The sequence below is a fragment of the Protopterus annectens genome, chromosome 1.part2, assembly GCF_019279795.1.
Source record: "Protopterus annectens isolate FY-2018-M chromosome 1.part2, PAN1.0, whole genome shotgun sequence".
NCBI classification, from domain to species: Eukaryota; Metazoa; Chordata; order Ceratodontiformes; family Protopteridae; genus Protopterus; species Protopterus annectens.
The window spans coordinates 990,288,947-990,315,148 of record NC_056727.1 but is presented as its reverse complement, the minus strand read 5'-3'; the positions used below and the strand labels follow the sequence as shown (position 1 = coordinate 990,315,148).

Sequence of the window (26,202 nt, the reverse complement as noted above, 5' to 3'; positions counted from 1 at the left end):
CTGTAATTAGCCAGGGGCCATCACCACAAGTTGCCTCACCGGTTGGACCTACTCACACAGGACAAAGGAACCTTGATCCGCCCAGATATGTTATCTCTACAGTTGACTGTCTGGGTGATTAACTTCTGATTCCTTTCGGGTACCTATTCTTACAGGATGTGCTTGGGGTTTTGCAGGAGGTCAGGAAACCCAATACTAAGAAATCTTTCATTTCCAAATGGAAAGGATTTTGTATTTGATGCCAGAAAAGAAAGCTAGATCCGTTTTCTGTGAGCATTCCATTGGTGCTTTCTTACCTGTATGAATTGCTTAACAGTGGTCTCTCTTATTCCTCGGTGAGTCCATTGCTCTAGTCTGTCTGCATGTTTGCCATTGACACCTCCATTAGCTTCCAGGGTGGAGATCAAACATTTCCTTAAAGGCGTCCTATGCATGAAACCTCCCAGGAAACCGTTACTACCTCCTTGGGATCTCAACTATGTCCTAGAGAAGCTTACCCAGGCACCCTTTGAACCAGCTGCCTCTGCTTCTCTAAAGCATTGCACTTGGAAAACAGTGCTTCTGGTAACCTTGTCTTCTGCTAGAAGGGTATCTGAGATTCAGGCTTTGATGTGTTCCACAAGGATAGAGTGTCTTTGAAAACTAACCCTTCTTTCATGCCTAAGGTGGTGAATAACTTGCCTCTTAATCAGTTCAGTCAGCTTCCTACCTTTTTTCCTTCATCACAATCCGCTAATGAAAGGATTTTACGTTCCTTAGATTTGTGTAGGCAACTCATGTTTTTCCTAGGCAAAACAAAATCTGTTAGGAGGACGGATCTGCTTTTTTGTGACCTTTCTTCCCAGAGCTGTGGGTTTATTTGTTTCCAAACAAAATATTGCGTCTCAGATTTCTAAAGCTATTATGTTTTGCTGTGTATTTCATGGGAAATCATTACCATCTTCTGACAGAGCTCGTTCTACCAGATCTGCTGCCTCATCAGGTGCTTTTAAGGGTCTGCATGCCCATTCCATTTTGGAGGCTGCTGCTTGGTCATCTGTTCATACTTTTACTAAACATTACAAGTGTGACACTCTGTCTCAATCCAAGGCAGGGTTAGCTAGAGCAGTTTTGCATGGGTTTGTAGAAAATGTTTCTTCACTTTCTTCCTCTACTCCTTCCTCCTCCCTAGGTTCCTTCTAAACTTTTGCACACTCCCATATGTAAAGAGTACTGCAACATTGTCTAGAAGGACTTAGAATAGTTGTGTGAAATCTTATAACCATAGATGTCCTTCTCTTCTATGTTGCAGTATTCTATCCTGCCCGCCTTCCCCAATACGACTTGCTCTCTCCTAGGATGATTATATTTTTTGTTTGTCGTTTGGACTCCAACTCCTCATGAGGTATACTTATTCTGAGTATGGTATGCGCGGATGTTCCTTTTATGGCTGATGTTGTAGGTACCTACGCGCGACATCTCTCATACTGGCAGTAACTATAAGCTTTTGTATGCAGGCCGGACGTCAGGTTGATGTGTGGAATACAATGTTGTATGTCCATAACTACCCTCTGAAATGGCTCCTCAATCACAGGCAGAGGCATCAAAGGAGCTCTCACCTTGTCTCCTGCCTTGCCTACCTTTTGGCACTGCTCACAGGTCCTGCAGTACCCTGTTACATCTCTGGAAATTCCAGGCCAATATAAGTTCTGCGTAATACGTCTCTTTGTACGTTTTATGCCCATATGACCTGCAAAGGGAATATCATGAGCTATGGTTAGAAGCGCCAGATGGTAGGCTCTAGGCACTACCAATTGCTTTACACTCTCACCTTCTAGCCCTCCCTCAGTGGTCCACTCTTTATACAGTAACCCTTTGTCCAAGTATACAGATTCCCCCTTCCCTTGAGATTCAGGTGCCTCACTAGCTACCTGCCCCAGGCCTTGCAATGTAGGGTTTGAGAGCTGAGCCTACCTCAACTCTCTCTTTGTAACCCTTCCCAGGTACCCTTCCACAGGAAGTCTGGCATCCTCTGACAGTGGTGCCTCACTGTCAGCCTGGGTACTACAGTACCCACAAGCAACTGTGGCTCACCTTCAGTCTCACTGTTAGAGTAGCTCCCTTCCTGAAGTAACCACCTCACCAGTCCTGGCTGCAAGTATGCAGTCTGTCTGGGTCTCTCCCAGGCTACCAGACCCACATGCTTGTCTCCTAGCCTTACTGTATGTAACTCCATAAGCACATGGTGCTGCCTCATCCAAATCCTTCTCTATTAGGACATCTGCAGGATGGCAGTTCAGTACCCCTGTGTTGTTAAGACAGCCTACTATTGGCGTTTTGTCTTTACTACTTTTACTGGCCCTTGCCTCAGTGGGCATCTGTATGCCACATGGCCCCACTGGTTGCATTCAGAACATTTAATAGTAGGTTCTGGACGTGTACCTGGACTAGTGGCTTCCCCTGCTACTGGCAGATTCTGTTGGGGCAGTCTGGGCTGCCCACCATGGGTTCCTTTAGACCCATGAGCAGTACTGGTAGCCCCATTCCTGTGCTGGGATGCCCTGCTTGCTAGGTATAGGTCTTCCTTCACCAACTCATCTGAAGTAATGCATTGTCCATCAGCTAATCAGATCCTCATGTCCTCAGGCAAAGTGCTAAGGACTTGTTCCCCCACCAAAAGGTCTGCCAGCCTTCAAAAGTGGTTACCTGACATCTTACTCACCCACCTATTAAAATAAGTGCTCAGTTCAGCAACATATTCACACAAACTTTCATCTGCCTTGTGTCGATGCTCACAAAACTTTTTCCTATAAGTTTCAGGTGTTAACTTAAAACATTCTAACAAGCAATGCTTAATAACAGTGTAATTAAAACAGTCAACATCAGACATTTTAGACAACACAGTTACAGCTTTACCATGGAGTAAGGGGGGTCAGGAACCATACCCAGAGCCTTTGGTCGGCATCATACTGTTTACATACCCTCTCAAACATATGACTGAAACTATCAAAATTATCCCCATCTTTAAACTGCAGAAGAAATTTACTGACCGTTTGTGCTTCTGGGGTCCAGTTACTCCCTTCTCCATTACTTCCATGACTCTGGCGAGAGACAGCATCTCCCTCTCGTGCTGCCTGTACCTCTCCTTTTCCTCAGCTTCCAGGCATAGCAGTTTCTCATTCTCCTCAGCTTGTAGACATCTCAGTCTCTCAGCTGCTTCTATTTCCAAACACCTGGCCTCCAACTTAAGTCTCTTTAGTTCCAGATGGATTTTTTAAGTCCTCTGCAGAAAGGTTGAGCTGTCCATCCTCTGAGGGTGGTACATCTCCACTGCCAGTCTGATCGTCGTCCTGGTTGCTGTTTTCTGATGCAGCTGTGACCAAAGCTGCAATCATGTCTGCCTTAGTCAGGTTTCCATGTACCAGTCCCCTAGCCTGGCACATTTCAGCCAGCTGTCAGATTTCCATACTCCTCTACTGACATACTGCCTGCTCTCCCTGACTAACTAAGCTAACAAAAGAAATGAAACAATTGTGATCTGAACTCTTGAGTATTCAGTGCATGGGTGATTTAGAGTACAAACACCTTCAGTGATCACTGTACACAAGCTACAGAAATTCACTCTACCCACACCACTATAAGCCAATTAGTATTTGCCAACCAATTAATATGTGGTGTGGATATCCCACCACTGCCAAACAATTAATATGTGACATCTGTGCACTGGCCCAGCAATCAAGGAACCTCAGTCTTCACCACTAACACCAGTGAGGGACATCCATATAGGGAAAGGATAATAAATACTCACACAGTAAAGTACAATTTCCCCCTAAGAGCACACAGAGATCACAGTCAGTCTGGGGCTGGTTTCGCCCTTTCTCTCCAAGTCCCCAGTAAGACTCCCCACTGGCACAGCTATAAGGTCCAGATCTTAGCCTAGTGGGCAAGCTAAAACATCCAGCACCCTGTCTGTCCAAGCAGTGGTTCATGTCCCTGCCCAAGTAGCTGACACACACACTTTGTGATAATAGTTTATACAACCACACAGACACTCCTGGGGAAGGCTGGCACAGGTTCTCCAGCTGTTCCCCTTTTACCTAGACTGTATGGTAGAAATCACTGCCACCACCCAGCTAATATTTATCAGCTACTCAAAGGCCCTTAAAAGGGTGTCCAATTATTACTGTGCAATATTATTATCCAAGTGGTGTGACCTAACAGTCGAGACTTATTTGGAGTGACTTGGTACAGCATCACAATATACATGCATTGTACTCTTTGAGCTTAAATTATCTCTACACAAAACAGCCACAGTTGAAAGGTTTAAAAATATGTAATAATAAATAATAAAAACACAAGACAATACTTCTTACTACACAGTGCTACTCAAGAGTGCAGAGATCACAGAGAAATACTTAAACTAATATCTTAGAAAAGGTCTAACATCAACACCGAAAAACATTTAGTCTAATCTTTCTGATTCCTAGCTATTTCTAGGAGAAAACACAGTTCTAAATAACGTACATCTAGAACAAGACAGTGCTGGTAATGTTGGATGTTCTCAATACAAAATGCTCTGAGCTGTCTGATTCTCTCTCATTAAATTGATAACACAGAGCTGCTTCACAAGACATCATTCTTCACACTTCTCTTGTGTACCCAGGCTAACAAAAAACTACATTTACATTCTTTACACCTGGTCAGAAACCAGAGCAATAAGGGACATTTATACATGCAAATTCTAGCCGATGCCTCCCTCTAGACATATCAGCTCTGAATTTTGACATCAAAGAATTGACTTATCAGCTTTGTTACAGCAGAGTGCACTGTTGTTACAGTTTTTGCAGTTCAATATCCAATGCAGTCTTTTCACATTAAAGAGAACAAGCCTGTGGCTTACATTAATATTTACACATGACAGAATTATCTACAAAATTCTATCTGGCTAGACTGGCAGTCTTCACCTATCTTCAAACCCAAGTGAAAGTGGTATCTTTTCACAAAGTGTTACCTCTCTTTCCCCATTTGAGTTTATGGTGATATTAGATTTAAAAAAATATTTATAATCACATTCCTGTAGATGTAGTTTTCAGACATTTCTTAAGGTTTTCTGTGTCTGGATCACACTGTCTGTTTTCTGCATTACTCTTTAGTCTGTCTATTTCACATAGTATCTTAACTCCTGTTATATGTAGCCTACTGCAGACTGCAAGGTATTTACATGTTCTTTATTTAGATGACTTGCATGTCTTTGCAGAATATTTTTCAAAGTCTGAAGAAGCTCTAACACAAACTGTGTAAACTTTCCTCCTCAGGCCCCAAGTCAGAGAACCACTTCCTCCTTGAGACCTACATTTTGTACTAGAGGCCTTGACAAAACCTCCTTTTGATCCAGCATATACAGCTAAGTTGAAATTTCTTTCACATAATACTTTGTTTCTGATGGGTATAAATTCAGCAGGAAGGGTGTTTGAGCTTCAGGAGCTTTCTTCCATAGTATTGTATTTGTCTTCCACAAAAACAGAGTATCTCTCCATACAAATCCATCCTTTCTGCCCATAATGACAATGGTGCAGCCCATTCATTTATACATATTTTTCTAGAAACATACCAACAAAGGAGAATATATTCTGCATACCCTGAATGTTCATAGACAACTGTGGTTTTACCTTTATATGACCAAATATTTTAGAAAAGATTTGCAGCTAATAATCTATGTCACTGAATCTTCAAGGTTACTGTTTCCAGGTGGGTTTTGAAATTGCATTCCTTACCTATACTCTTCACACATTGCCTTTTACTAGGCAGACCCGAAACTATTACACTAGATTATCGGTAGTAACATCAAAAATAAATGAAATTGAAATTAAAGAAGCAACAAGAAGAGAATACAAGGAGAATGGTAGTGATGGAATCGCAGTAGAACTATGGAAGAAGGTTAAGGATCAGGAGATGATGAAAAGCCTGGCTAGTATTTTTTAATAATTTTTTTTTTCTGGTTGGGATGTGCCATCTACTTGAAAAAAAGCAGCAGTTGTAGTTATACAAAAGAGGGGAAAGATCCTTTTGATCCAGGGTCATGCAGACCCTTTTCAATTCTGAGTCAGGACTACAAAGTGTTTATTGCAATTTTGGCAAAAGGAATGGCAAGCTATTGCAAAGAATAACAGACCTGGAGTGGTGGTTGTTTATAAAAAGTTGGCAAACATTTTGAAATGTTAACAGAACCTTTATTATTCACAACTATGCATGAGAATAATAATAATGATGAGAATAATGATAATAATATTAATATTAATGTTGCCATTAGTATGTTTGGATGCTGAAAAAATGACAGAGTGAATTGGGAATTTATAAAGAGATCTTCTGAGGCATTTGAGTTTGTACAAGCATCATTACTTAATATTTAATGTTTACAGAGAAGCTGAAGCTAAAGTCTGGTGGTAAGATGTCTAAAGTGTTTAGTCTTATAAGAGGAACTGGGCAGGGATGTCCACTTTCACTATTACTGTCTTCTTTATATTTAGGCTCTTTAGCCAGGGACATAAAACAGTCAAGCATAATTGGCTAGAAATTAAACGATGCTAATGAGAAAATAGCCCTTTTTGCTGATGACATAATGTTGTCTCTTACCAGTCTAAAGCATGATATAAAGTCATACTTGATAAACTGAAATATTTTAATAGTGCAAAAGGGTAAAGTAAGTGAAACAAAAACAAAGGTTATAGTAATCAATTTTGCCACAAAGCATTACTTAATACAGAGCTTCCCCTTTTTGAGGGGTCATGACAAGATGCAGTACTTGGAAATGTGGTTGAAATGAGATGTTGAGTAAGCAGCTAAAGAGATGTGGGAAGGAATTACTCAAAATAGTACAATTAAGATAAGACTATGGAAGTGTAAAAGAAAACTACCCTGGTGGTCTTCCAACATCAGATTTATAATAAAGGGAAGGAATTACTCAAAATAGTACAATTAAGATAAGACTAAGGAAATGTAAAAGAAAACCACCCTGGTGGTCTTCCAACATCAAATCTATAATAAAAGGAAAATGCTTATTGTAACTGTACATTATATTCAAAGTCCCCTAGTCAAGGAAAATATTAGGGCTTTAAAAATGTATAAAAGACTATTGCGTCTACTAAGGCAGACCATTCGGGCTGGCATCTGAAGCTAAGGACATGCATTTATAGACAGTGTAACCTTGTACTTAGGAAATGTAGTTTTCCAGCCATAAGGGTAGTGCACACTTTCCTTAAGGAAGAATAAATCGACAAAAAGGGAAAACTAATAGTACAGGAACAGACAGAGCGAATAATATATCTCAGAGCTGCCAAAGGTGTGCTTGGATAATGAAGAACAATGAGTAAAAATGCCAAAAAACACCACCATGGACGATTAATCTTTTAATGAGACACAAAACAAATAAAATGAGATAAAATCCCCTCAGTTTAGTACGATAAGTGCTTTTGGAGTTATCCTTCATCAGATCGTATAGTGGAATGGGGAAGACTTAGTTTAAAAATACATCCATCCAATCATAAAATCACTTAAAGGCCAACACCTTTTTTGTGTCCTATCAGTTAACAACCAATCAAGATGTATAGAAATGGGCACATCTACTCAATGTCCAATGATGATAAATAAATGATAAAAATTGCTTCATCCAATCATAAAGTTACTTCCAGGCCAACGCCTTTTTAGTGCCCTAACAGTTATCAGCCAATCAGAATATTTGGAAGTGAACACACCTTCTCAATGTCCAATGGTACGCCTTCTGTTCTTTAAAATGGGTTGTAGCGGAACAACCGCATTTAAGCCTGGATGTCTATCCACTCTTAATTGACAATCCATTTCACCTCATTATGTTCTGTATCATTAGTAATTTCTCCTTGCTTCATGCCCAGAAATGTGTTCTCTATAACTTTAAAACAAAAACGATGGGAAGGAAATTGTATAATGTGACTAGCAAGACAGCTTTTTGTGTCTTTATTTTGGATGTCACGTAAATGACTCAAAACCCTATTGTTGAACATCTGGTCAGTTTTGCCCACATAGTAGGCAGAACAGACAGAACAAGTAGCCAAATCTACCACGTTGGGTTTGACAGTCAGCTTGGCAGGAGAATCTATACTCATTTCCAGTGACGGGATGTTTCAATAGGTTACTGGTATCAATACTATGACATGCCAGGCATCTTCCACATCGAAAGGTTCCTTTTCTCATTCTATTTTTAATGGCCATTACACCATCTTTCAAACATAGTAGGCGTTACAGATTCTTTTTATTTTTAAATGTAAATCTGGGTGTTTCACCCACAATTTCATGTATTTTATCACCTTGTATTAAGACTGGCCAATACTTCTTAATAACATCGCACACTTGCTGGCTGTCATTGGTGTATGTTAAAGTAAAACTCACTTTGTCATAGCTCCAGTTTTAATTTTCTTTATCAGTTCTGTAAGTATTGTTTCTATGCAGATATGGAACTCCCTTATTCCTCCTTAAGTGTGTTAGTTTATCTGTTTTCATAGTTACATCTGCATTGGTATAGCCTCTTTCCTTCAGGTTATTCTGCAACTGCAGTGCTTCCCTTTCATAATCAGAGTTGGATGTACAAAGTCTTGAGATTCGAGTGATTTCATTTTCCATAATATTTCTTGAGATATGTTTGGGGTGCATACTGCTTTTGTGTAAATAATGATTCTTCCACAAATCTTTCCTATATATCTTAGTACCAATCTCTTTTTCTTCATCAAAAAATATAGTCACATCTAGGAAGTTTATGCAGCTATCTGAAAATTGAAAAGTGAATTTGAGGAATGTAGTAATTTTATTTAGGTAAGTTACAAAGGATTGTAGTTCTTAACAAGGAAAATATCGTCCACAAAACGTGCATGGTGGACTATATTCTCAAACCATGGATTGTTCTCTTTAAGAACTTTTTCTTTTCCACTCTGCTAGCACAAGGTTAGAGTAGCTGTTAGCACATGGTGCTCCAATTGCTACTCCTCAGCGTTGCCAATAATAATGCTTTCCATAATAGAATATGTTATTTTCCAATACCATCTCAAGTAGGAGACAAACAAGGTCTGTATCTAAGCTCAAAGCATCTCTTCTAAGAAAATTCCTTATGGACGCTATGCCATATCCATTTGGAATGAAAGTAAATAGGTTACAAATATCTAACGTTACAAGTAGAACACTAGAGTGTTTTTTGAACTTATTTTTAGCCAAGCTTAATTGGCCTAATAGCATACTGGTATCCTTGAGAACTGTTGGTATTGTTACTAAATGAGTCTGCTACTTGTAACGTTAGATATTTGACAAAATCATTCCCATTCAATCAGGAAAACATCCACAAACTCTCACCTAGTACAGAAGAGCTAGGTACTTAAAACAGATCACATTCAGTGACAGTGATCGGAGCAGTGGTACATTCACAGTTTGCATCTTTATTGTGATTGGTGCTGTTAACTCCTTATCTAAGTGCATACAAAGTTATTCTTTATCTGGCTGTTGATCAGTGTTGTAGGTATAATGTCTAATAACAATATAGGTGTCAGGTTCTACTTTTTTATTACATTAATATAGTATATAATGAAACAGCAGTCAGACTGTACTCTATGAAATACTGTGATGGGAGAGGGGATGAGACTAATGGTTAACAGAAATCAAAACAGCAGTCTGCTGCTACAGGTAAAGGTGCAATTATGATTAAGCAACTGTATGTGAATTTAGGAAGTCCCCCCCCCCCAAAAAAAAAAAGTATATGTGTGTGTGTGTGTGTGTATGTATATATGTTGTTGTGTCTTTCGGCTTTTCCAGGTTAGGGGTCGCCACAGCGGAACTCCGGTCCGCTAATGATTGGTAGAGGAAGTGGATTTTTACATACCGGGTTACCAGCCCTGACGTACAACCTTTAACGAAGGCACACCCCATTCACATATGCCTCCACACAGAAGACGCTCTGGCTGAGAATCGAATGGGACAACGTCTTGTTATGAGGTGACAACGCTACCGCAACACCACCACCGCAGTATATATATATATATATATATATATATATATATATATATATATATATATATATATATATATATATATATATATACATTTACATATACATCCATACACACACACACACACACACATATATATATATATATATATATATATATATATATATGCATGCATGCATGTATGTATGTGTGTGTATGTGTATATATATATATATATATATATATTTATATATATATATATATATAAATATACACAACCACACACACACGGCACTCTGCTATATACAGACTCATTTGTGTCTATATTCTGTCTGTATATGTATATACATGTACATCCATTTACATACATGTGTGCACACAGACATATAGTCACTTTTTATGAATGTATGAATTTCTGTATATATCATATATAAGCATGTAATATATATATAGATTTGTATTATATCTTTGAGTTTTCAGAAAATTGTAATTCATATGGTTGAGACCATATGATTGAGTTTCCAAAAAACCTGAAATGAAAAAAAAAAATCTATATTTTTGCTCCCTGAACCCCCCATGTGGTGGGCTGCACCTCGCACATCCATTGCAAATTATATATACCAACTCCAAGATTGCACTACAGTGGAGAAAAGGGTAAATTCCCAGTTGGCATCCTTATTTTTAGATCACAGTACAGTGAGGATCGGGGAATTTACCCTTTTTCCCCACTGTAGTGCAACCTCTGTGTTGGTATGTAGATTTTGCTGTGGGTGCTGGTGGTGTATGGGGGCTTCCCCTGCAAAAATGTAGATTTGTGTGTTTTTTGTTTTTTTTTGTTTGTTTTTTTTAATTTTGAGTGTTTGGAAACTTGATCATATGAATTTTGAGTTTCCAAAAATTTGCTGATGTAGTATAAGTCCAATATATGAACATATACATGTACACACAAACACACACAGTGAATGTGTAGTCTCCTTCCCTCAGAAGTAATCGAACAACTATCCTACCTAAAGTACAAGACAAAACATTTATGTACACTCCATGCACTGATATTATCATCACAGTGAGCATCATTAACCACCTGCCTACTAAACCAAATATAAACTGAAACAACAGTGTTCTAAAATCACATTATATTGTTTTGCATTAGACTGAGAACATTAAAAGTGCACTTTAAAAACTCAAAAAGGCACACACAGAAACCTTGTTGGGCTCAGCAGTATGTACTCTTCTAAATGGTTAACACACACCTAAGGTATGTCTTAAATCTCCTACATTAAAGTATTGAAAATGCATTTAATTATATAAAACAGCGTTTAGTTGCTTAACCTGTCACAGTAGTCGTTCATTCGACTGGTAGATCTCTGAAAAATAAGAGAGACCTAAAAGAGATCCAGGCAAGTAGGAAAGAAGTGACCCCAAATAAAAAAATGGCAGAAATAGACCCAAAACAAAAAGGAAGTAATATTGAAAGAATCTGCAAAGCACTCCAACTCACATAGAAAAACTAGCCCACCAAAACGAAACTGAAATACCGCAGGCTTAAAAAATTCATATAAAAACATTACAAGTGAAGCAGGGCCCCTATGTCTTAAACATGTACACTAATACCTGAGCTAGAAACAACATAGACAAAAGCAGGTATATTAAAATACTTCCTCAGAATAAAAATGGGTCAGATTAACATGTTAAATACAGGAGCCATCTTAACCATATCTTACTACTTCTTCTGGCAATTGCCATTTCTTCCAAATACTGAACTGACTCAAAAATCTGTTCAGCCAGTAAGCTCCCAAACCAGGAATTGAAAGTTGCCACTTCCACTTTTAGAATGAGTTATGAACTCCTCACAACGTGTAGTACCTAAATTCACAGTCTGTAGACAAAATCGTAATAAAAGTGTAGCATCCAAGTATAGAAAAATAAACCATGAAAGTAAAACTGGCCTACATTGTCTGCCTATGTAACATAGTCACTACGATTTCAAACACCCTGTGGGACAAAACCATTCCCATTCAATCAGGAAAATAATCCACAAACTCTCACCTAGCAAGGAAGAGCAAGGCAAAAGTATGTACAGACTAAAAAAAAACATCATAACCGTCTACAAAGTCAAGCAATAAGTTGGAAAAAAAAATTAAACAACCTTTTATTGTCATTATGTAATGAGTCTTGGTGGTCTTCGACATTATTAAAATAATGTCCAGAGGTATGAGATACTAGATATATCACAAAAGACAAACAAAACATTAAAATGTACAAGGCATTTGGATAAATTTGCTATGTGGTGATTGTTGTATGTTAACTTTGCAGTATTGTGTGTCATGTTATCTTTCTTACTACACATGTTCCGTCAAATCAAACAAGATGTTTTGCTGTAGAGACAGAGTAATACAGTGCATATTTTGCAGTGTATATGGTTTAGAAAGCGTTATTGTCAGAGTAATAGCTTTACATTCTGTCACTCTTGTCTTCAGAGAAATGTTGGAGTTGGAATCGTATAATACAGTTTTTTTAGGTATAGACTATTTTGTTCACTGCAAAATTGCTTCTGAGAGCCACTGTGCCACACTTGTCTAATCTAGTGTGCTTGTCTGACACACAGTGGCATATAAAAATGAACACAGTTTTTCAAGTAGCATGTTTGCAGACATCCATAAAGGGAACCTAATTAGCAGCAACTACAGCGATTATTTGCTTATCTTTGTTGCAAAGTTTAATGCACTCACCAGATAGACTATCTAGTTTGTCCTCTTGCTTGCAGGTCTGGCAGGACAATTGGGACTACAAGTCATGAAAAACATATGACAGGCAGTCCTATGATATCATAGTACTTTGAAGGACTTGTTGCATGAAAAATGATATTAATGTAATTTCACTTGTATATCATTTGTATTGCTGTGACCTTCAGAATTCAGATGCATGATTTAAATATTTTTTCCAGATTTCCTTTACAATTAGAAAATGGACAGACTGTGGAGCGGACTGTAGCACAATATTTCAGAGAGAAGTATAATCTTCAGCTGAAATACCCTCATCTGCCCTGTCTTCAGGTGGGACAAGAGCAGAAACATACCTACTTGCCCCTAGAAGTAAGTAGTTAAATTAATTTCTTGAAATATTTGTGCTTGCAATGTTCAGGTCACCTTTTGCATGTCTTGCAGTAATTTGTTGTGAGTCATATAACTTGAACATTTTCCTGAAAAGGGAAAGTTTTATGACGTTTGCATTGTTGTTTGTTTGCATTTCTTCTGTCATATAGATCTTTTAGACAAGGGAAGGGAGCAGAAAGTAATGTCTTTAGGAGTACTCTTTTTTTTTTTTTTTAACCCTCATCATCCTGACCATTTAAGCCCCTTTCATCGCATTTGACATTTTTCTTCCTGTTTTGTTCTACAGTGGAATCCCTCATCACCTCTTTGGGAGTACACTTTCCAGTGGTAGGCACACCGTATTGGTAACGTCATCTTATTCCAGGTAGTGGAAAGTTAGTCAGTTGTCCTTTGTACTCCGATTCCAAGGAATTTTCTGTGTATGTATAACTACCTATTGTAAAAGCTGGTCTTTATATCTTATAACATATATTCTTCTTCATAAGCATGCACTGCCTGCACAGTACTGTATATTATTGCACACTCTTATTTTGAGGGATCAACTGCTAACCTTTCAATAAGTACTTCCATTGGTAGATTCCCCTGTTGTCTCCATCCCTCCCCCCATTATGGTAGAGATAATGCTAATTATCAAATTCACACTGCCCTGTCCAGGATTCATCAGCAACCTGGTACTGCCAATTGAATCTGGTTGCCATACCTTTCAACCTCTTAGTACACGAAATCTGGACAAAGCTAAAAATAAAGTGGGGGGGGTTTAAAAGAAGGCAGGTTTTGAATGAGCTATGTAATGGCTGACTTAACATTGACTGGCTATGTTAAAAGTTATGTATAATGTTTGCAGCTACAGTTGTCACACAGTTTGGAATGTATTACGTTTGCAACTGAGATTGTATCACTATGTTATATTTTCATTTATGTAAATGTAACATTGCCTATGTCATACATGATAATTTAATAAAGATGTTTCTTGTTTAAAAAAAATAATAAATAATGGGGGGGTCAGTGGTCCAAAAGTAGGGACAGATTTTAAATATTGCTCTTACAAACTTAGAAAATTTGTAGAGTGATATGTTTTGCATTAGTATGCATTTTTGAAGGATATGAAGTTTGAAACTCAAATATCTGTTGTTATTAATAACTTAACCGCTCAATAATGTGTTAGAAAACTACAAATTTTATGAGGAACAGGCCAAAAACATGAGGTAAAAATCTGAGCAGTTCAGAGGTTTGCTGATTACTGATATTTTAATCAGGAATATGTCTTTGTGTGTCATGGAGTCTGTGATTCTATGGTAGGGGTTGTTTTTATGTGTTTTGAGTTACAGTGCTAGATCTTTGCTAAAGCTGCTGTCAGAAGATGAATGTAAGCAAGTAGTTTTACACTGAAGTCAAACAGAATTGAAGCTAGCTGATAAAAGAACACATTAATGCTACTATTTTTCTTGGGTTTCTTAAATGACTAGGTCATTAACTTATTCCAGTCTTGTAGCTTTGCTTGGAGTTTTGCCCATTTTCTATGTTTCTGCATTTTCCCTTGCAAAAATGAATGAATGAATAGAAAACATACGTAGTCAACATTCTCATAGTAATGCATGAAAGCATTTGTAACATTTATTGTGTAAATAGTGCATGTGGGTGAGTTAACTCGTGCAGGCAAGAGAATTACATAGAGCTTGCCTGTTTGCCAGGTAAGAAGTAGTAGCTGTACTATTAGAAATAGCAGTAGCTGTAGTAGTAGTAGTAACAGCAGTAGTAGTATTAGTGATGGTTGTAGTGATAGTGGTAGCAGTGGCAGTAGTAGTAGCAGTAGAAGTGGCAGTGCTGGTAGCTGTAATAGTAGTAGTAGTGGCAGCAGCAGTAGCGGTAATGATGGGGTGACATGAAGAAGCTAAACTTAAGTTTAATGAGAGATGAGAATCTTGAGGAAGATACATATGAAGCATTGTCTTACTATCCCCAACATCTGTTTTTTTTTTTTTTTTTTTAATGCACTTTATTTATCAAATGAGGGTGGGAGCACGTTATGTTTTTAGTTTGAGAAACATTACCAGGAATCTTGGACTGATCAGATATTTGGGGTAATTCAACAGATGATGGTTAGTTGTAGCTTATCTTTTCATTTTTTTGAGCAATTTCAGCAAAAACTGGTCTGACGGACATAAAGAGAATATGCGTTCAGTCAAGAGAAATCTTCAAAAGTACACCCATTTTGTCCTACATGTCATCTGATTGAAATTGCATGCTTTAGATAACAGTTTGGTATGGTTTACACTTTGTGTGATTTTGTTAACATGTATGAATTTTTCATTTCTAGGTTTGTAATATTGTAGCAGGCCAGCGGTGCATTAAGAAACTGACAGACAATCAAACATCAACCATGATAAAAGCAACTGCAAGGTCTGCACCAGACAGGCAAGAAGAGATCAGCAGGCTGGTGAGAAGCTAAAATATGCATTCTTTGTTTTTAGTGGTCCTGACTACCCTAAATAAAGACGTGGAGTAGGAACAACACATTTGCACTTAAGAATTTAAGAAATGCAGATTTTTTGTTTTCTTTCCTTTCACTGAAGTGCACTTAAAGACTTCTTAAGGAACATATTATCTACTCTCCCTCCCAGTATGGTGATATTTTTTGCAACAGTATCACACTAGTACAGCGTGGTAAATAAGGAGGAACCACGTACTAAGATGTAAAGAATATAGATGAAATTCTGACCGCTTTCATACTTGGCCACAGTAATGGAGCCAAGTAAAGTACCACTTAGAGTTTTGTGTGTGTGTGTGTGTGTGTGTGTGTGTGTGTGTGTGTGTGTGTGTGTGTGTGTGTGTGTGTGTGTATATATATATATATATATATACACACATATATATATATATATATATATATATATGGGTCTAGGACACATGCTCGACTAGCATATGTCCGAATCACAAAACATTTCTGCAGGGGGGCTTCGCCCCCCCCTGCACCCCCCACCCCCCTACTTTATTATTGTCACTCTGAGATTGCACTACAGTGGGAAAAAGGGAATTTTCCCTTACCTGCGCTATAGTCCGATCTACGAAACAGGCACATGTACACAGCAGCGCTTGTCGATGTTAAGCACTTTCGTGTATGTGTGTTCGATGTTTTGTGATTCGGACATAATGCTAGTTGAGCATGTGTCCGGATCCCATATAGCCTCAGGTAACTAAGACAGAAACATTTAATTCAGAAAAAAAACAAAATGCACTGTAGAACACTTGTGTGAAAAAAGATTTGTAAAGAAATAAGTTAAAAATTGCAAAGCTTTTTATGTGGAGGCTAGGAAATAACTGTCTCTAGAGGTTGTGCTGATGACCCGTTTACTGTATCATTTGTTGGGTATTATTTCTCAAACCCAAGATTTTTATTCCAGTAACAAGGAAACAGAAAGTTTATGACATCAAGTTTAACTGCTAAAAGCAGTGCAACGGTATGCATATATTTAAAGATAAAAAGGGTAGACAAAACCTCAAAAAAAGAATCAATGCTAGACTGGATTCTCACCAGTCGCCCATCTTCCACTCATAATTTCAGTACACTATCCGACACTCTAAGCGTCCGCCTCCCAACCTTCTTCATCAGAGACCAAACTAAACTCACTAGAACTAACACATCAGGTACACTAAAAACTTCAGGGCTGGCGACCTTAATACAGGCCTTAAACACTCTGACTGATCCCCCCTTTTAACACCCCCTTTAGATGAAGCAGTTGAGTATTTCAACACTATCTTCTTAGGCATTCTCATCTGACTTGCCCCACCAAGACAGATTCACACTAAAACCATCTATGCCCTACGGCTTACCAAGAGCACTTGGCAATTTATGAAACCAAGGGACAAAGCATGGGACACCTGGAGCAAAAACAAAACTGTTGAGAAGTGAGATTGCCAATACTGGCCGAATGTTTAAGGACAGAAGATACCCCATTTCTGTGGTTAATGATGTTTCTCAATATGTTATGAGAGAATGGGACAAAAAATATAAACCACTGTTAGAAGCAGAATTGGCAAGTAATAGAAATACAGAGGGAAACAATAGTTTTAGTAGAGCATTAATATTAGAATATAATCCAACAGTAGAAATAGTAAAAAAAATATAGTTACACGAAACTGGGCTCACCTAAAAGGTGATGCCGAGGTTAGTAGAATCTTGGGACACAAGCCTAACTTTGTGTATAAAACTGCCCCGAACTTGAAAAATAAATTTGAATATAATACAGGTCTACAAGCACAAGGAAGAACCAATGAAAGTACTAGGAAGTGTGGCAAGTGCAATCAGTGTTTTGCTATCATAGAAGACAACTATATTATTCTTGAGAATGTTAACAAAGCAACTATATATTTTAAGAAAGGGAACTGTAATACTAAGGAGGTGATATATGTAGCTAGGTGTAACACCTGTGCTGCATTATATATAGAGAAAACCTATAGAGCCTTTAAAAACAGGATATAGGAACATCTTTATAATATAAGGAGAAAGGACAAAAACAGTGCCATATATATATATATATATATATATATATATATATATATATACATATAGCAGCTAATCCTACTTGTTCTGCTTTCAGGTTTGGAATTGTGGGGGGGGGGGTATAAAAGCTATTTTGAAAGAGAGAGAGGTGAGATGGCAGTTGCTGTTAAATGCAACTTGTGCCTTGGTATTAATGATATTACTATTACACCTGTGCTGGAATTAAGACAATAGTAGATATAATAAGTATATGAGTGTATTATTGTCATAAATATGTCACACTGTTGTGCATGTATTGTATATAGGTTAAGCTTCAGCTTTCATTTGAACATTTTATAGTGCATTTATCACAAAAGTACATATTTAATACATAAGTACATGTTCTTTGCTTCAGGTTTTTAATATTTCCTATGAATAACAACAGTTATTCATATTGTTTATTTGTTTTAGTGTTTTACATATGCAGTTTTTTGAACTGGAACTCACATGGCAGTTTGTTACTGTTAGTTTAAGCTAATGAAGTAGTTGCTGTTAATTAATTAACTCATTGGCTTGAAAGTGGTGTAAATATTAGTGGAGAATGTTTTTTTATTGATTCTGATGAAGTCTATGGTGCAGTAGACAAAAGCGCTAAATCTTATGGAGTTCTTGATGTGAATAAAAGACTGTTCTTTTTTAATATACATTGAATGGACTGCTGTGGCTTTTGAAGTGCTTGGGAATCCTGTGTCTGGTGTTTTCCCTATTACATTTTACTACTTATTTTTTTGCTTGATGTAAAAACTTCCCAACCAGCAGCAGTAAAGTTACCCTAGCTCGTACCCATCTTCTCTCGACCTTACTGTATGCTTCTCCTGTCCTAATTAGTCTAAACAAGAACGATTTAAACAAGCTATCAGTATGCTACAACAAAACAGTGAAATTCGCCACAAACTCCTACCGCACCCACCACTGTCAAGCCCTAAAACAGCTTCCTTGGCTGGAACTCCCAAACACCTTAGCTCTAAACCAACTTCTTCTAGTTCACCAAATACTGTACCAGCCTGACAAAACTCCAGCCTTACAAGACCTGATCACCCTCTACTCCAATAACCAAGAACTTAGATCCACTAACAAGGCACTAATCACAATCTCCAAAAGCCATTACAGCTCTGATGACTCCCTGTATTCTAGCAACATTGCCAAGACTTGGAACTCCGTGCTACTACAAATCATGGTACAGTCTAACAAAACTATCTTCAAAAAACAGCTTATTTCCCACCTAAACAGCTCCTGGACATGCAACTGCCTAGCACCTGGCTGACATATTCTAACACCTTTCCCCTACCCCACTGTCCAGCCTCTTTTTTAAAACTCCCACAGATGCACTATATATTTTCTTACTTAACAACTCACCCCCTGCCTAATTCCCACTGTCCCATCTATACCCACTAACTCTCCCCTAGACTAAGTTGAAAAGCTTTCCCTTAAAATGTTGTTGAACCTCATAATGAACTTGTCTATATTCTCCTCCTTTGACAAACTAGCTTGTATTTTTAGTTGTTTCCTTTCTTCTCTTATCTTCATTACATCTTCAAGATTATATGGCTAGTATTTTTTAGTTTTTCGTTTTTTGTCTCATCTTAACTACATCTTCAAGATTACCTCTACTAAACATACTGTATGAAAACAAACATATGTTACTACCTGCTATACTTTTAAGTGTATGTCTAAATCACTATGCTTATGTAAATATCTTATGCAATCATATGTTGTTATCTGCTGTATTTTATAACTGTATGTCTAAACCACAATGCTCATGTAAATGTCTTATGTACAGTATGTTAACAATTGTTGTGGAGTTTTTCACCCTGGGCTTCTACTGAAAGTGGACAGCTCTGTCCAGTCGGACCTCCCCGGTAAACAAATGTAAAATAAATAACTAAATAAAAATATGTATATTTCAGATAATGACTACTCCCGTAACTGTGAAGTTTGGAAGTTGCATTCTCTTCTAAACCTCGAGAGGCTGTATCCTCACTCTTTGCCCAAAATGCCACAGTCCTTTTAAAAGAAAGCTGGACAAGGTTTTAATCCTTGAAAAGAGATGAACAGCTTGAGGAAAGTCTGCAGTAAGAAGAGTTTTCTGCAGTTAGTTGTCAGTACCAAAGGTCGCAGTGTGACCCAGTTCCACTAGCCATAACATAACATAGCAAACCATCAGTTCTAGCAGTAACCCCTCAGAGATGCATACCAACTCCTCACCCTCAACAGCTGACAGATTCAAATGATAAAGGTGAGACACAGGATGGAAGCTCAAATAGTAGAAAAGGCAATCAGTTTCATTCAAAATGCCAGAAGAAATGGACCTCAGAACATACAAAAAAGAGGGCTGCAGTAGTGAAACATCCTGCCGAAGCAAAGGATCATTGCTGAACAGTGCACAGCTGCACCACCGTTGTAACCAAACCTCCAGTCAGTTTTGGGACATGAAGGAAGCAAGACAAATGCATGTTTTGGTAATAACCTCAACAGTAGCCAAAACTGATAGCAACATACTTGAGCCAGGTAGCAATTTTGTCTCAACTGCAAGTGATTCTCTAACTATGTAAGTGAGCTTCAGCAGGAGTCCACAGTTTCTTTTTTGCTGCTCATACTTTTGGTTATCATTCCCTGCTGTTGTCTTTAAAGTGCTGTATTTACATGCCTAAGCACCATTAATAAAGTCTCATGTGGCCATCAAATTACCAGCCATTGCACACAGCACCACTAGCTCTACTACATTGGAGATGTGCACAGAGTTGATAACTGTCACAAGTGGTAGGAGCTGTAACCTTCTGCTTGATGTTTAAAGTGAGAAAAGTTGCTAATCCACTTCACACAGTTAGCAGCTGTTGATCTTTTTATGTGGGTACAGCCAGGAAGGTACAAGTTGAGGTATTGTCACAGGGATTAGCATTTTAAGGCCAGGCCTAGATATGAGCCTGTAAGGGTTAACAATATGCCCCCCCCCCATTCAGGTGGTGAGCTCATCCTCATTTAGTTTGATTTTGAGCCCAGATGTGTCCTCAGCCTGTGTCCATTTTTGAAGGCAAGTAGCCTTTGGTAGTTAAGGCAGAAACATTGCATTTAAAGAAAAGCAGCATGCATACTAGATGGCTTCATTAAAAAAAAAGTTTTATGAGGAGATAACTGGAATTTTAGAATTTCTTTGGGCTAGAGGAAATACCTGAGCATATGTAGGAAACCTACATTTCTTATGTTGAAGACTATCTTCCTGGGCCCTTGATTGGTTATTACGTCTCTGCTGTTTGGAAGTTGTCTGTGACCCCCTAGTAAGTAACCAGGCAGCTTCCTAGGATCAGTTTCTTTCATCATTTAGTTACAGATCAAGGGTACCTAGGACTAGGAAAAAATCTTTATCAAGCCCCTAGAATGATGTAGACCAGCAGGTGCTGCCTGAGGAGGGTCCTCTTGCCATCCACCATTAGTGTAGTCTGTAATCAAGTTGATGGCTGATGTCTGGTAAAATCTTCAGTTATGGATGCAAAATGGGATATTTAAGGAGTTTGGTTTAAAAGTCTTGTCAGGCTCAAAATAGGCCAGTCCGTACACCACATTGGCTTTGGCTACCATGTAATCTGGTGCCATGTCCTGAGGTTTGTCTTTCTCATGCTAGCCACTGCTTGAGCTTTTGTTCTTTGGTAGCAGGGTTGGTGTACTCACCCCCCCCCACTCCAAATGTCCTCGAGATGCAGAGGAATTAGGGCATTAGGACACAGCACCAGATAGAATGGTTGTGTAAAATCTTATCATAATGATAGATGCCCTTCTCTTTTCTCTGTTGCAGTATTGAAACATGGGGGAGTTCCCCGGCATAGGCGACATCGGCCAGTATGCAAAAGACTTCACTACTCTAGGGTGCGTGGTACATCACATGGAGGCTGTGATCGGACATCGGCCATAAAAGTGACACACGCTCGTACCATCCTCTGAACTTCTCTGCCGCCAGATTCAGATGCCAGATTCCAGTGTACGGTCTGACTCTTAGTTGTTTGCGATTCTTCAGAATTCAGATAAGTGGCCCCATTGGAGAATTTTTTTTACTTTTCCTACTGTGTTTGGTTAGGGTTCATGTCATTCAAGAGGGGCAAGTGCCAATGTAGACAAATTCCACACAAGGATAACCACATCCACTGCCTGTTCTGCCTAGGTCCAAACCATGATCACAGAAACTGTTCTATTTGCCAGGTGTTTGCCCCAAAGACTTTAAGAAATAGATTATCCTCCATAGCTGTCTACCTTCAGAATCAGCACTTAAAGCTGCTAGCAAAAAGCGCCATGGAGGGATCCTTAGGGCCCGAAGCAGAGTTAATTTTGAAGTGGAAGGCCAAAAAGCAAAGGCCTGAACCTTCTGCTGCGCCTCTGGATACCGACATCTCTCTTGAGGCAGAGGACAGCCTGAAGACACACCCAGTTCACAACTCAGATCTGCAGGCTGAGCCTGACATCCATGCCACCTTGGATCCAAGCAATGGCATGTCTGCAGAGGCTGAGCAGGTATCCATTTCGCATGTCTGAGGGGAACCACGGCTCATGATTACAGAAGGCCCTAAGGGATTCCACAGATCCTTGTTAGGGAAGAGGTTGATTTTGACCTGATTGAATGTAAGCCTACGTCAGGCCTTCCTACCCTATGTAAAACAGATCTGCATGGGAAAAAGAAAGAAAAAAAACTAGCATTTGTCTCCACCTAAAGAACCTGCTAGTGATTGGCAGCAATTCAGTCAGGGTCTTTTCGATGTCCTTATGTCACTCAGGCCTCCTCCAGGTCTCACAGCCCCCCCAACCAGTACTGTCTCTCCACTTAAAAGAACTAGCAAAGAGGATACATCTGAGGAAGAGGCATCATCAAGGGATGAATCCCTGGCTTTACTCTTCACAGATTCCTTCCCTTCCCCCCTGGATTATGCCTCCCCGGAAGTGGAATCAAAATGGTACAGGCTCACCAGTGGAACACCTGTCCTTTGGAGAGACCCTAGCTAAAATGAGAGACCACTTTAAATGGGATAGCACCCAAGTATCTGAAGTACAAAAAAGATACTATGAGCTATTACTGGTGGAATCACCTAGCCCATCAGCTATCCCTCTGGTCTTGCCTGCCTTTCTCTATGCTTTTGCCTCAGCTTTGCAGGCACCAGATTCACAGACACCTGCCCTCAAAAAGCCAGACTGGTTCTACAAACTCCCAGAGGATTGCAGATTTCTCTTCAGATGTCCTTCTGCAGCCCCTTCTGTTTTGCTTCTGACAAGCCATCAAAATGTCTGCCCTCCACTATCCTCTTACCATCTGATAAGGATAGCAGGATCCTGGATAGACTAGGCAAAAAACTATACACTTCTGCCACTGTAGCATTCAGGGCCATAAATTACCAAACACACATGACTAAATTTGCGTTAGAACTCATGTCCCAACTTTCACATGTAAGTGCAGGCTTACCCGACTCTGGAAATAAAACTGGGGTACTTCTTTGGTTGGTGTTTTTTCTCAAATAGCACGCACTCCGTAAAATGTAGATATGATTCTGCCAAGGCTTCTGCTAGATTGTCTTGACTAAGACTTCTGTCTTTACCTGAGGACATAGAAGCCAAACTTATAGATGCTCCTCTGGACAATTCTGCCTTGTTTGGACCTGAAGCTGCTAACCTGTTCAAATCATTGCAAGAAAAGGGTAAGTAACTGCAGGGATTGAAACATATTTTTGTTTCCCCAGTACCCAAGTTCCAAAGAAATTACCCCGCAAAGTCTGTATTTGTGCGTAGACATTCATGTCACACACAACCCAGAACAAAAAAGAGTGACAGGAGATCACAACAGTCTAGGGCTCCACTGGCAACTCTGCCACCTAAGCGTCCATTTCCAGACAAGCCACCCTCTCTTTCACTGCTTTCTCCTTCCCAATCCCATCCCACTTTCCCAGTGCATTCCCCTATCCCTACCCCTACCAGCCTGGGAAAGTATATCCCAAGATGCCTGGGTCCTCTCAGTTGTTCAAAAAAGGTACTTCACGGTGTGGGATCAACTACCCTCCTTCAGGGGCATCCCTCAACCTCCCAAGGAACAACTTGCCTTTTTCCCAGTGGTTCTGTTAGAATTATTGAACCAAGGGACCATCCAGAGTGTCCCCAAAAACAAATAGGCAAAGGATTTTATTCCAGGTTGTTCCTGGTGCCCAGGACAGAAGGTCCATGGACACCCATTCTCGACCTATTGCTTCTCAGTATCTTCCTAAGAATACTCTCTTCCCACGTGCTGACCTTCCAGACTCTGTTTCACTCATTTTGCCTCAAGCCTTCATGATTACCCTGGATATCAAAGATGCATATCTGCACATTCCCATTCATCCCGACTACAGGAAGTTTTTAGGCTTTTCTGTAACATCATGGCATTTTCAATTCTGTGCCTTGCCTTTTGGGCTTTCTGCCCCACCAAGGGTCTTCATCAAATGCCTCGCTCCCATGATTGCCCACTGCAGACTCCAGGGAATGCGCATATTTCTGTATCCGAATGACCTTCTCCTTCTGGTTAATTCCACAGAGGAGCTGGAATGAAATATTGATTTTACCATCAATCTTCTACAAAGCCTGGGGTTCACCATAAACTTAAAAAAATAAATTCTCATCCCTTCACAGGATCAAATTTTCCTGGGCTGCAGAATACAGATAGATCTGATGAGAGTCTGTCTTCCCAACAAAAGGTACAGGACCTCATCTCTCACTTCAAAAACATTCTACTGGTTTACCAGATTACAGCCAGAGAGTTCCTCAGGGTCTTGAGCCTAATGGCATCCACCATTCCCATGCTCCCCTTAGCTAAACTCCACATGAGAAAATGGCAGTGGTATCTAAAATCTGTTTGGATGCAACACCAGCACCCCATAGAATTCTCCATTCCCCTCATCCCTTGTCTGAAGAGAGAACTTCAGTGGTGGATGAATCAAGTGTCACTCAACCCAGGACTACCCTTACACCCTTTTGCTCCTCATCAAGAGATCTGCACAGGCACCTCAGATGTAGGTTGGGGAGCAACCTTCAGCCACCTGAAAGTACAAGGGATCTGGTCTCCCTCCCAACTGAAGGTGCACATCAGTGTAAGGGAGATGAGGGTACTGCTGTTAGCCATGCAGACTTCCCACCCTTATTTCAACCAGGACCTCTAAAGCCATTCACAGACAATATTGACAGTCCTCTGGCATGTAAACAAATGGGGGGACCAAATCCTATGTATTATGCAGACTGGCTGTTCAGGCTTGGGAGCTGGCAGTAAAATTCCAGGTGACCCTTCAAGCAGTGTACATTCCATCTTCTCTAAACTGTATGGCAGATTACCTGAGCAGGTCCCAAACACCATCCCATGAATGGATGCTTCAAAGGGATGTGTTTCTAGACATTGTCCACCAATGAGGTATTCCTCAAACAGAACTTTTTGCCTCCCCATGAACAGACAGCTTCCACAGTTTTATGCCAGAGAGCCCCATCCACTGGTCTGGAAAGTGAACACTGTTTCTTTGTCTTGGAAGGGGATGTTTCTATATGCATTCCCTCCCCATCTCCTCATAGCAAAAGTTCTGTCCAAAATTCATCAGGACAAACCAAAAATCTTACTGATGACTCCCTTTTGGCCAAGACAACACTGGTTACCTCTTCTTCTTCATTTAACAAAGGGCAGTCACCACAAGTTGCCTAACAGAGTGGACATCTCAAACAAAACAAAGGGACAGTCTTCTATCCCCACTTCGCAACTCTTCAGTTGAGCATGTGGGTAATAGGATACTAATCCCTTTTGTACACCTGTTATCTGAGGACATGCTCAAACTCCTGCAGGAGGCCAGGAAACCAAATACCAGAAAATCTTGCTTAGCAGAATGAAAGAGATTTACATGGTGTCTGAAATGAAACCACGACGCATTAACAGTGGAAATTCCCCCGGTTTTGACTTGTTTGTGCGAATTGCTCAATGCTGGTTTGTATTAGTCTTTAGGAAAAGCTCATATGTTAGCCATATCTGCCTGTCTGACTCTGTCCCCCCTTAACTAGCAGATTTGAGGCAAAACAATTTCTTAAAGACGTCCTACACATTGGGCCTCCCAGGAAACCTCTTCCTCCTCCTGGGACCTTAACTTTGTTTTGGAAAAGCTGACTCTCCCACCCTTTGAGCTGGCATCCTCAGCTTCTCTTCAGTACTGCTTCTGGAAAACTGTGTTACTGTCAGTCTTCACTTCAGCCAGACTAGTGTCTGAGCTACAGACCCTTATGCTATTTCCACCTCTTCTGGTCTTACACAAAGACAGGGTCTCCATGTGCACAAACCCATCATTTATGTTTAAGGTAGCCAATGACCTATCTCTAAATCAGTGCATACACTTACCTACTTTTTTCCATTCTCTCCAGAACCCTATTGAGAGGGTCTTCCATACTGTAGATGTCTACAAGCAACTCAGATTTTATTTGGATAAGACCAAGATTGTTAGAAAGTCAGATCAGCTCTTTGTTTCTTACCCTGTCACCCCTGGGTTTTCAAATACTGGCCAAGGCTCTTGCCACCCCCATAGTGCCTTTTTTAGGCAAG

The 26,202-nt window shown here is 39.6% G+C and overlaps 1 protein-coding gene across 1 annotated transcript in view; it reads left to right on the top strand.

Moving 5' to 3' along the window:
* Positions 1 to 26,202, top strand: part of LOC122792213 (protein argonaute-3) — a 1,955,650-nt gene that overhangs the window by 777,180 nt on the left and 1,152,268 nt on the right. The window contains exons 8-9 of the mRNA XM_044059953.1: positions 12,925 to 13,072; positions 15,411 to 15,530. Coding sequence (XP_043915888.1) covers positions 12,925 to 13,072; positions 15,411 to 15,530 — 268 coding nt within the window. The remainder of the gene's footprint in view (positions 1 to 12,924; positions 13,073 to 15,410; positions 15,531 to 26,202) is intronic.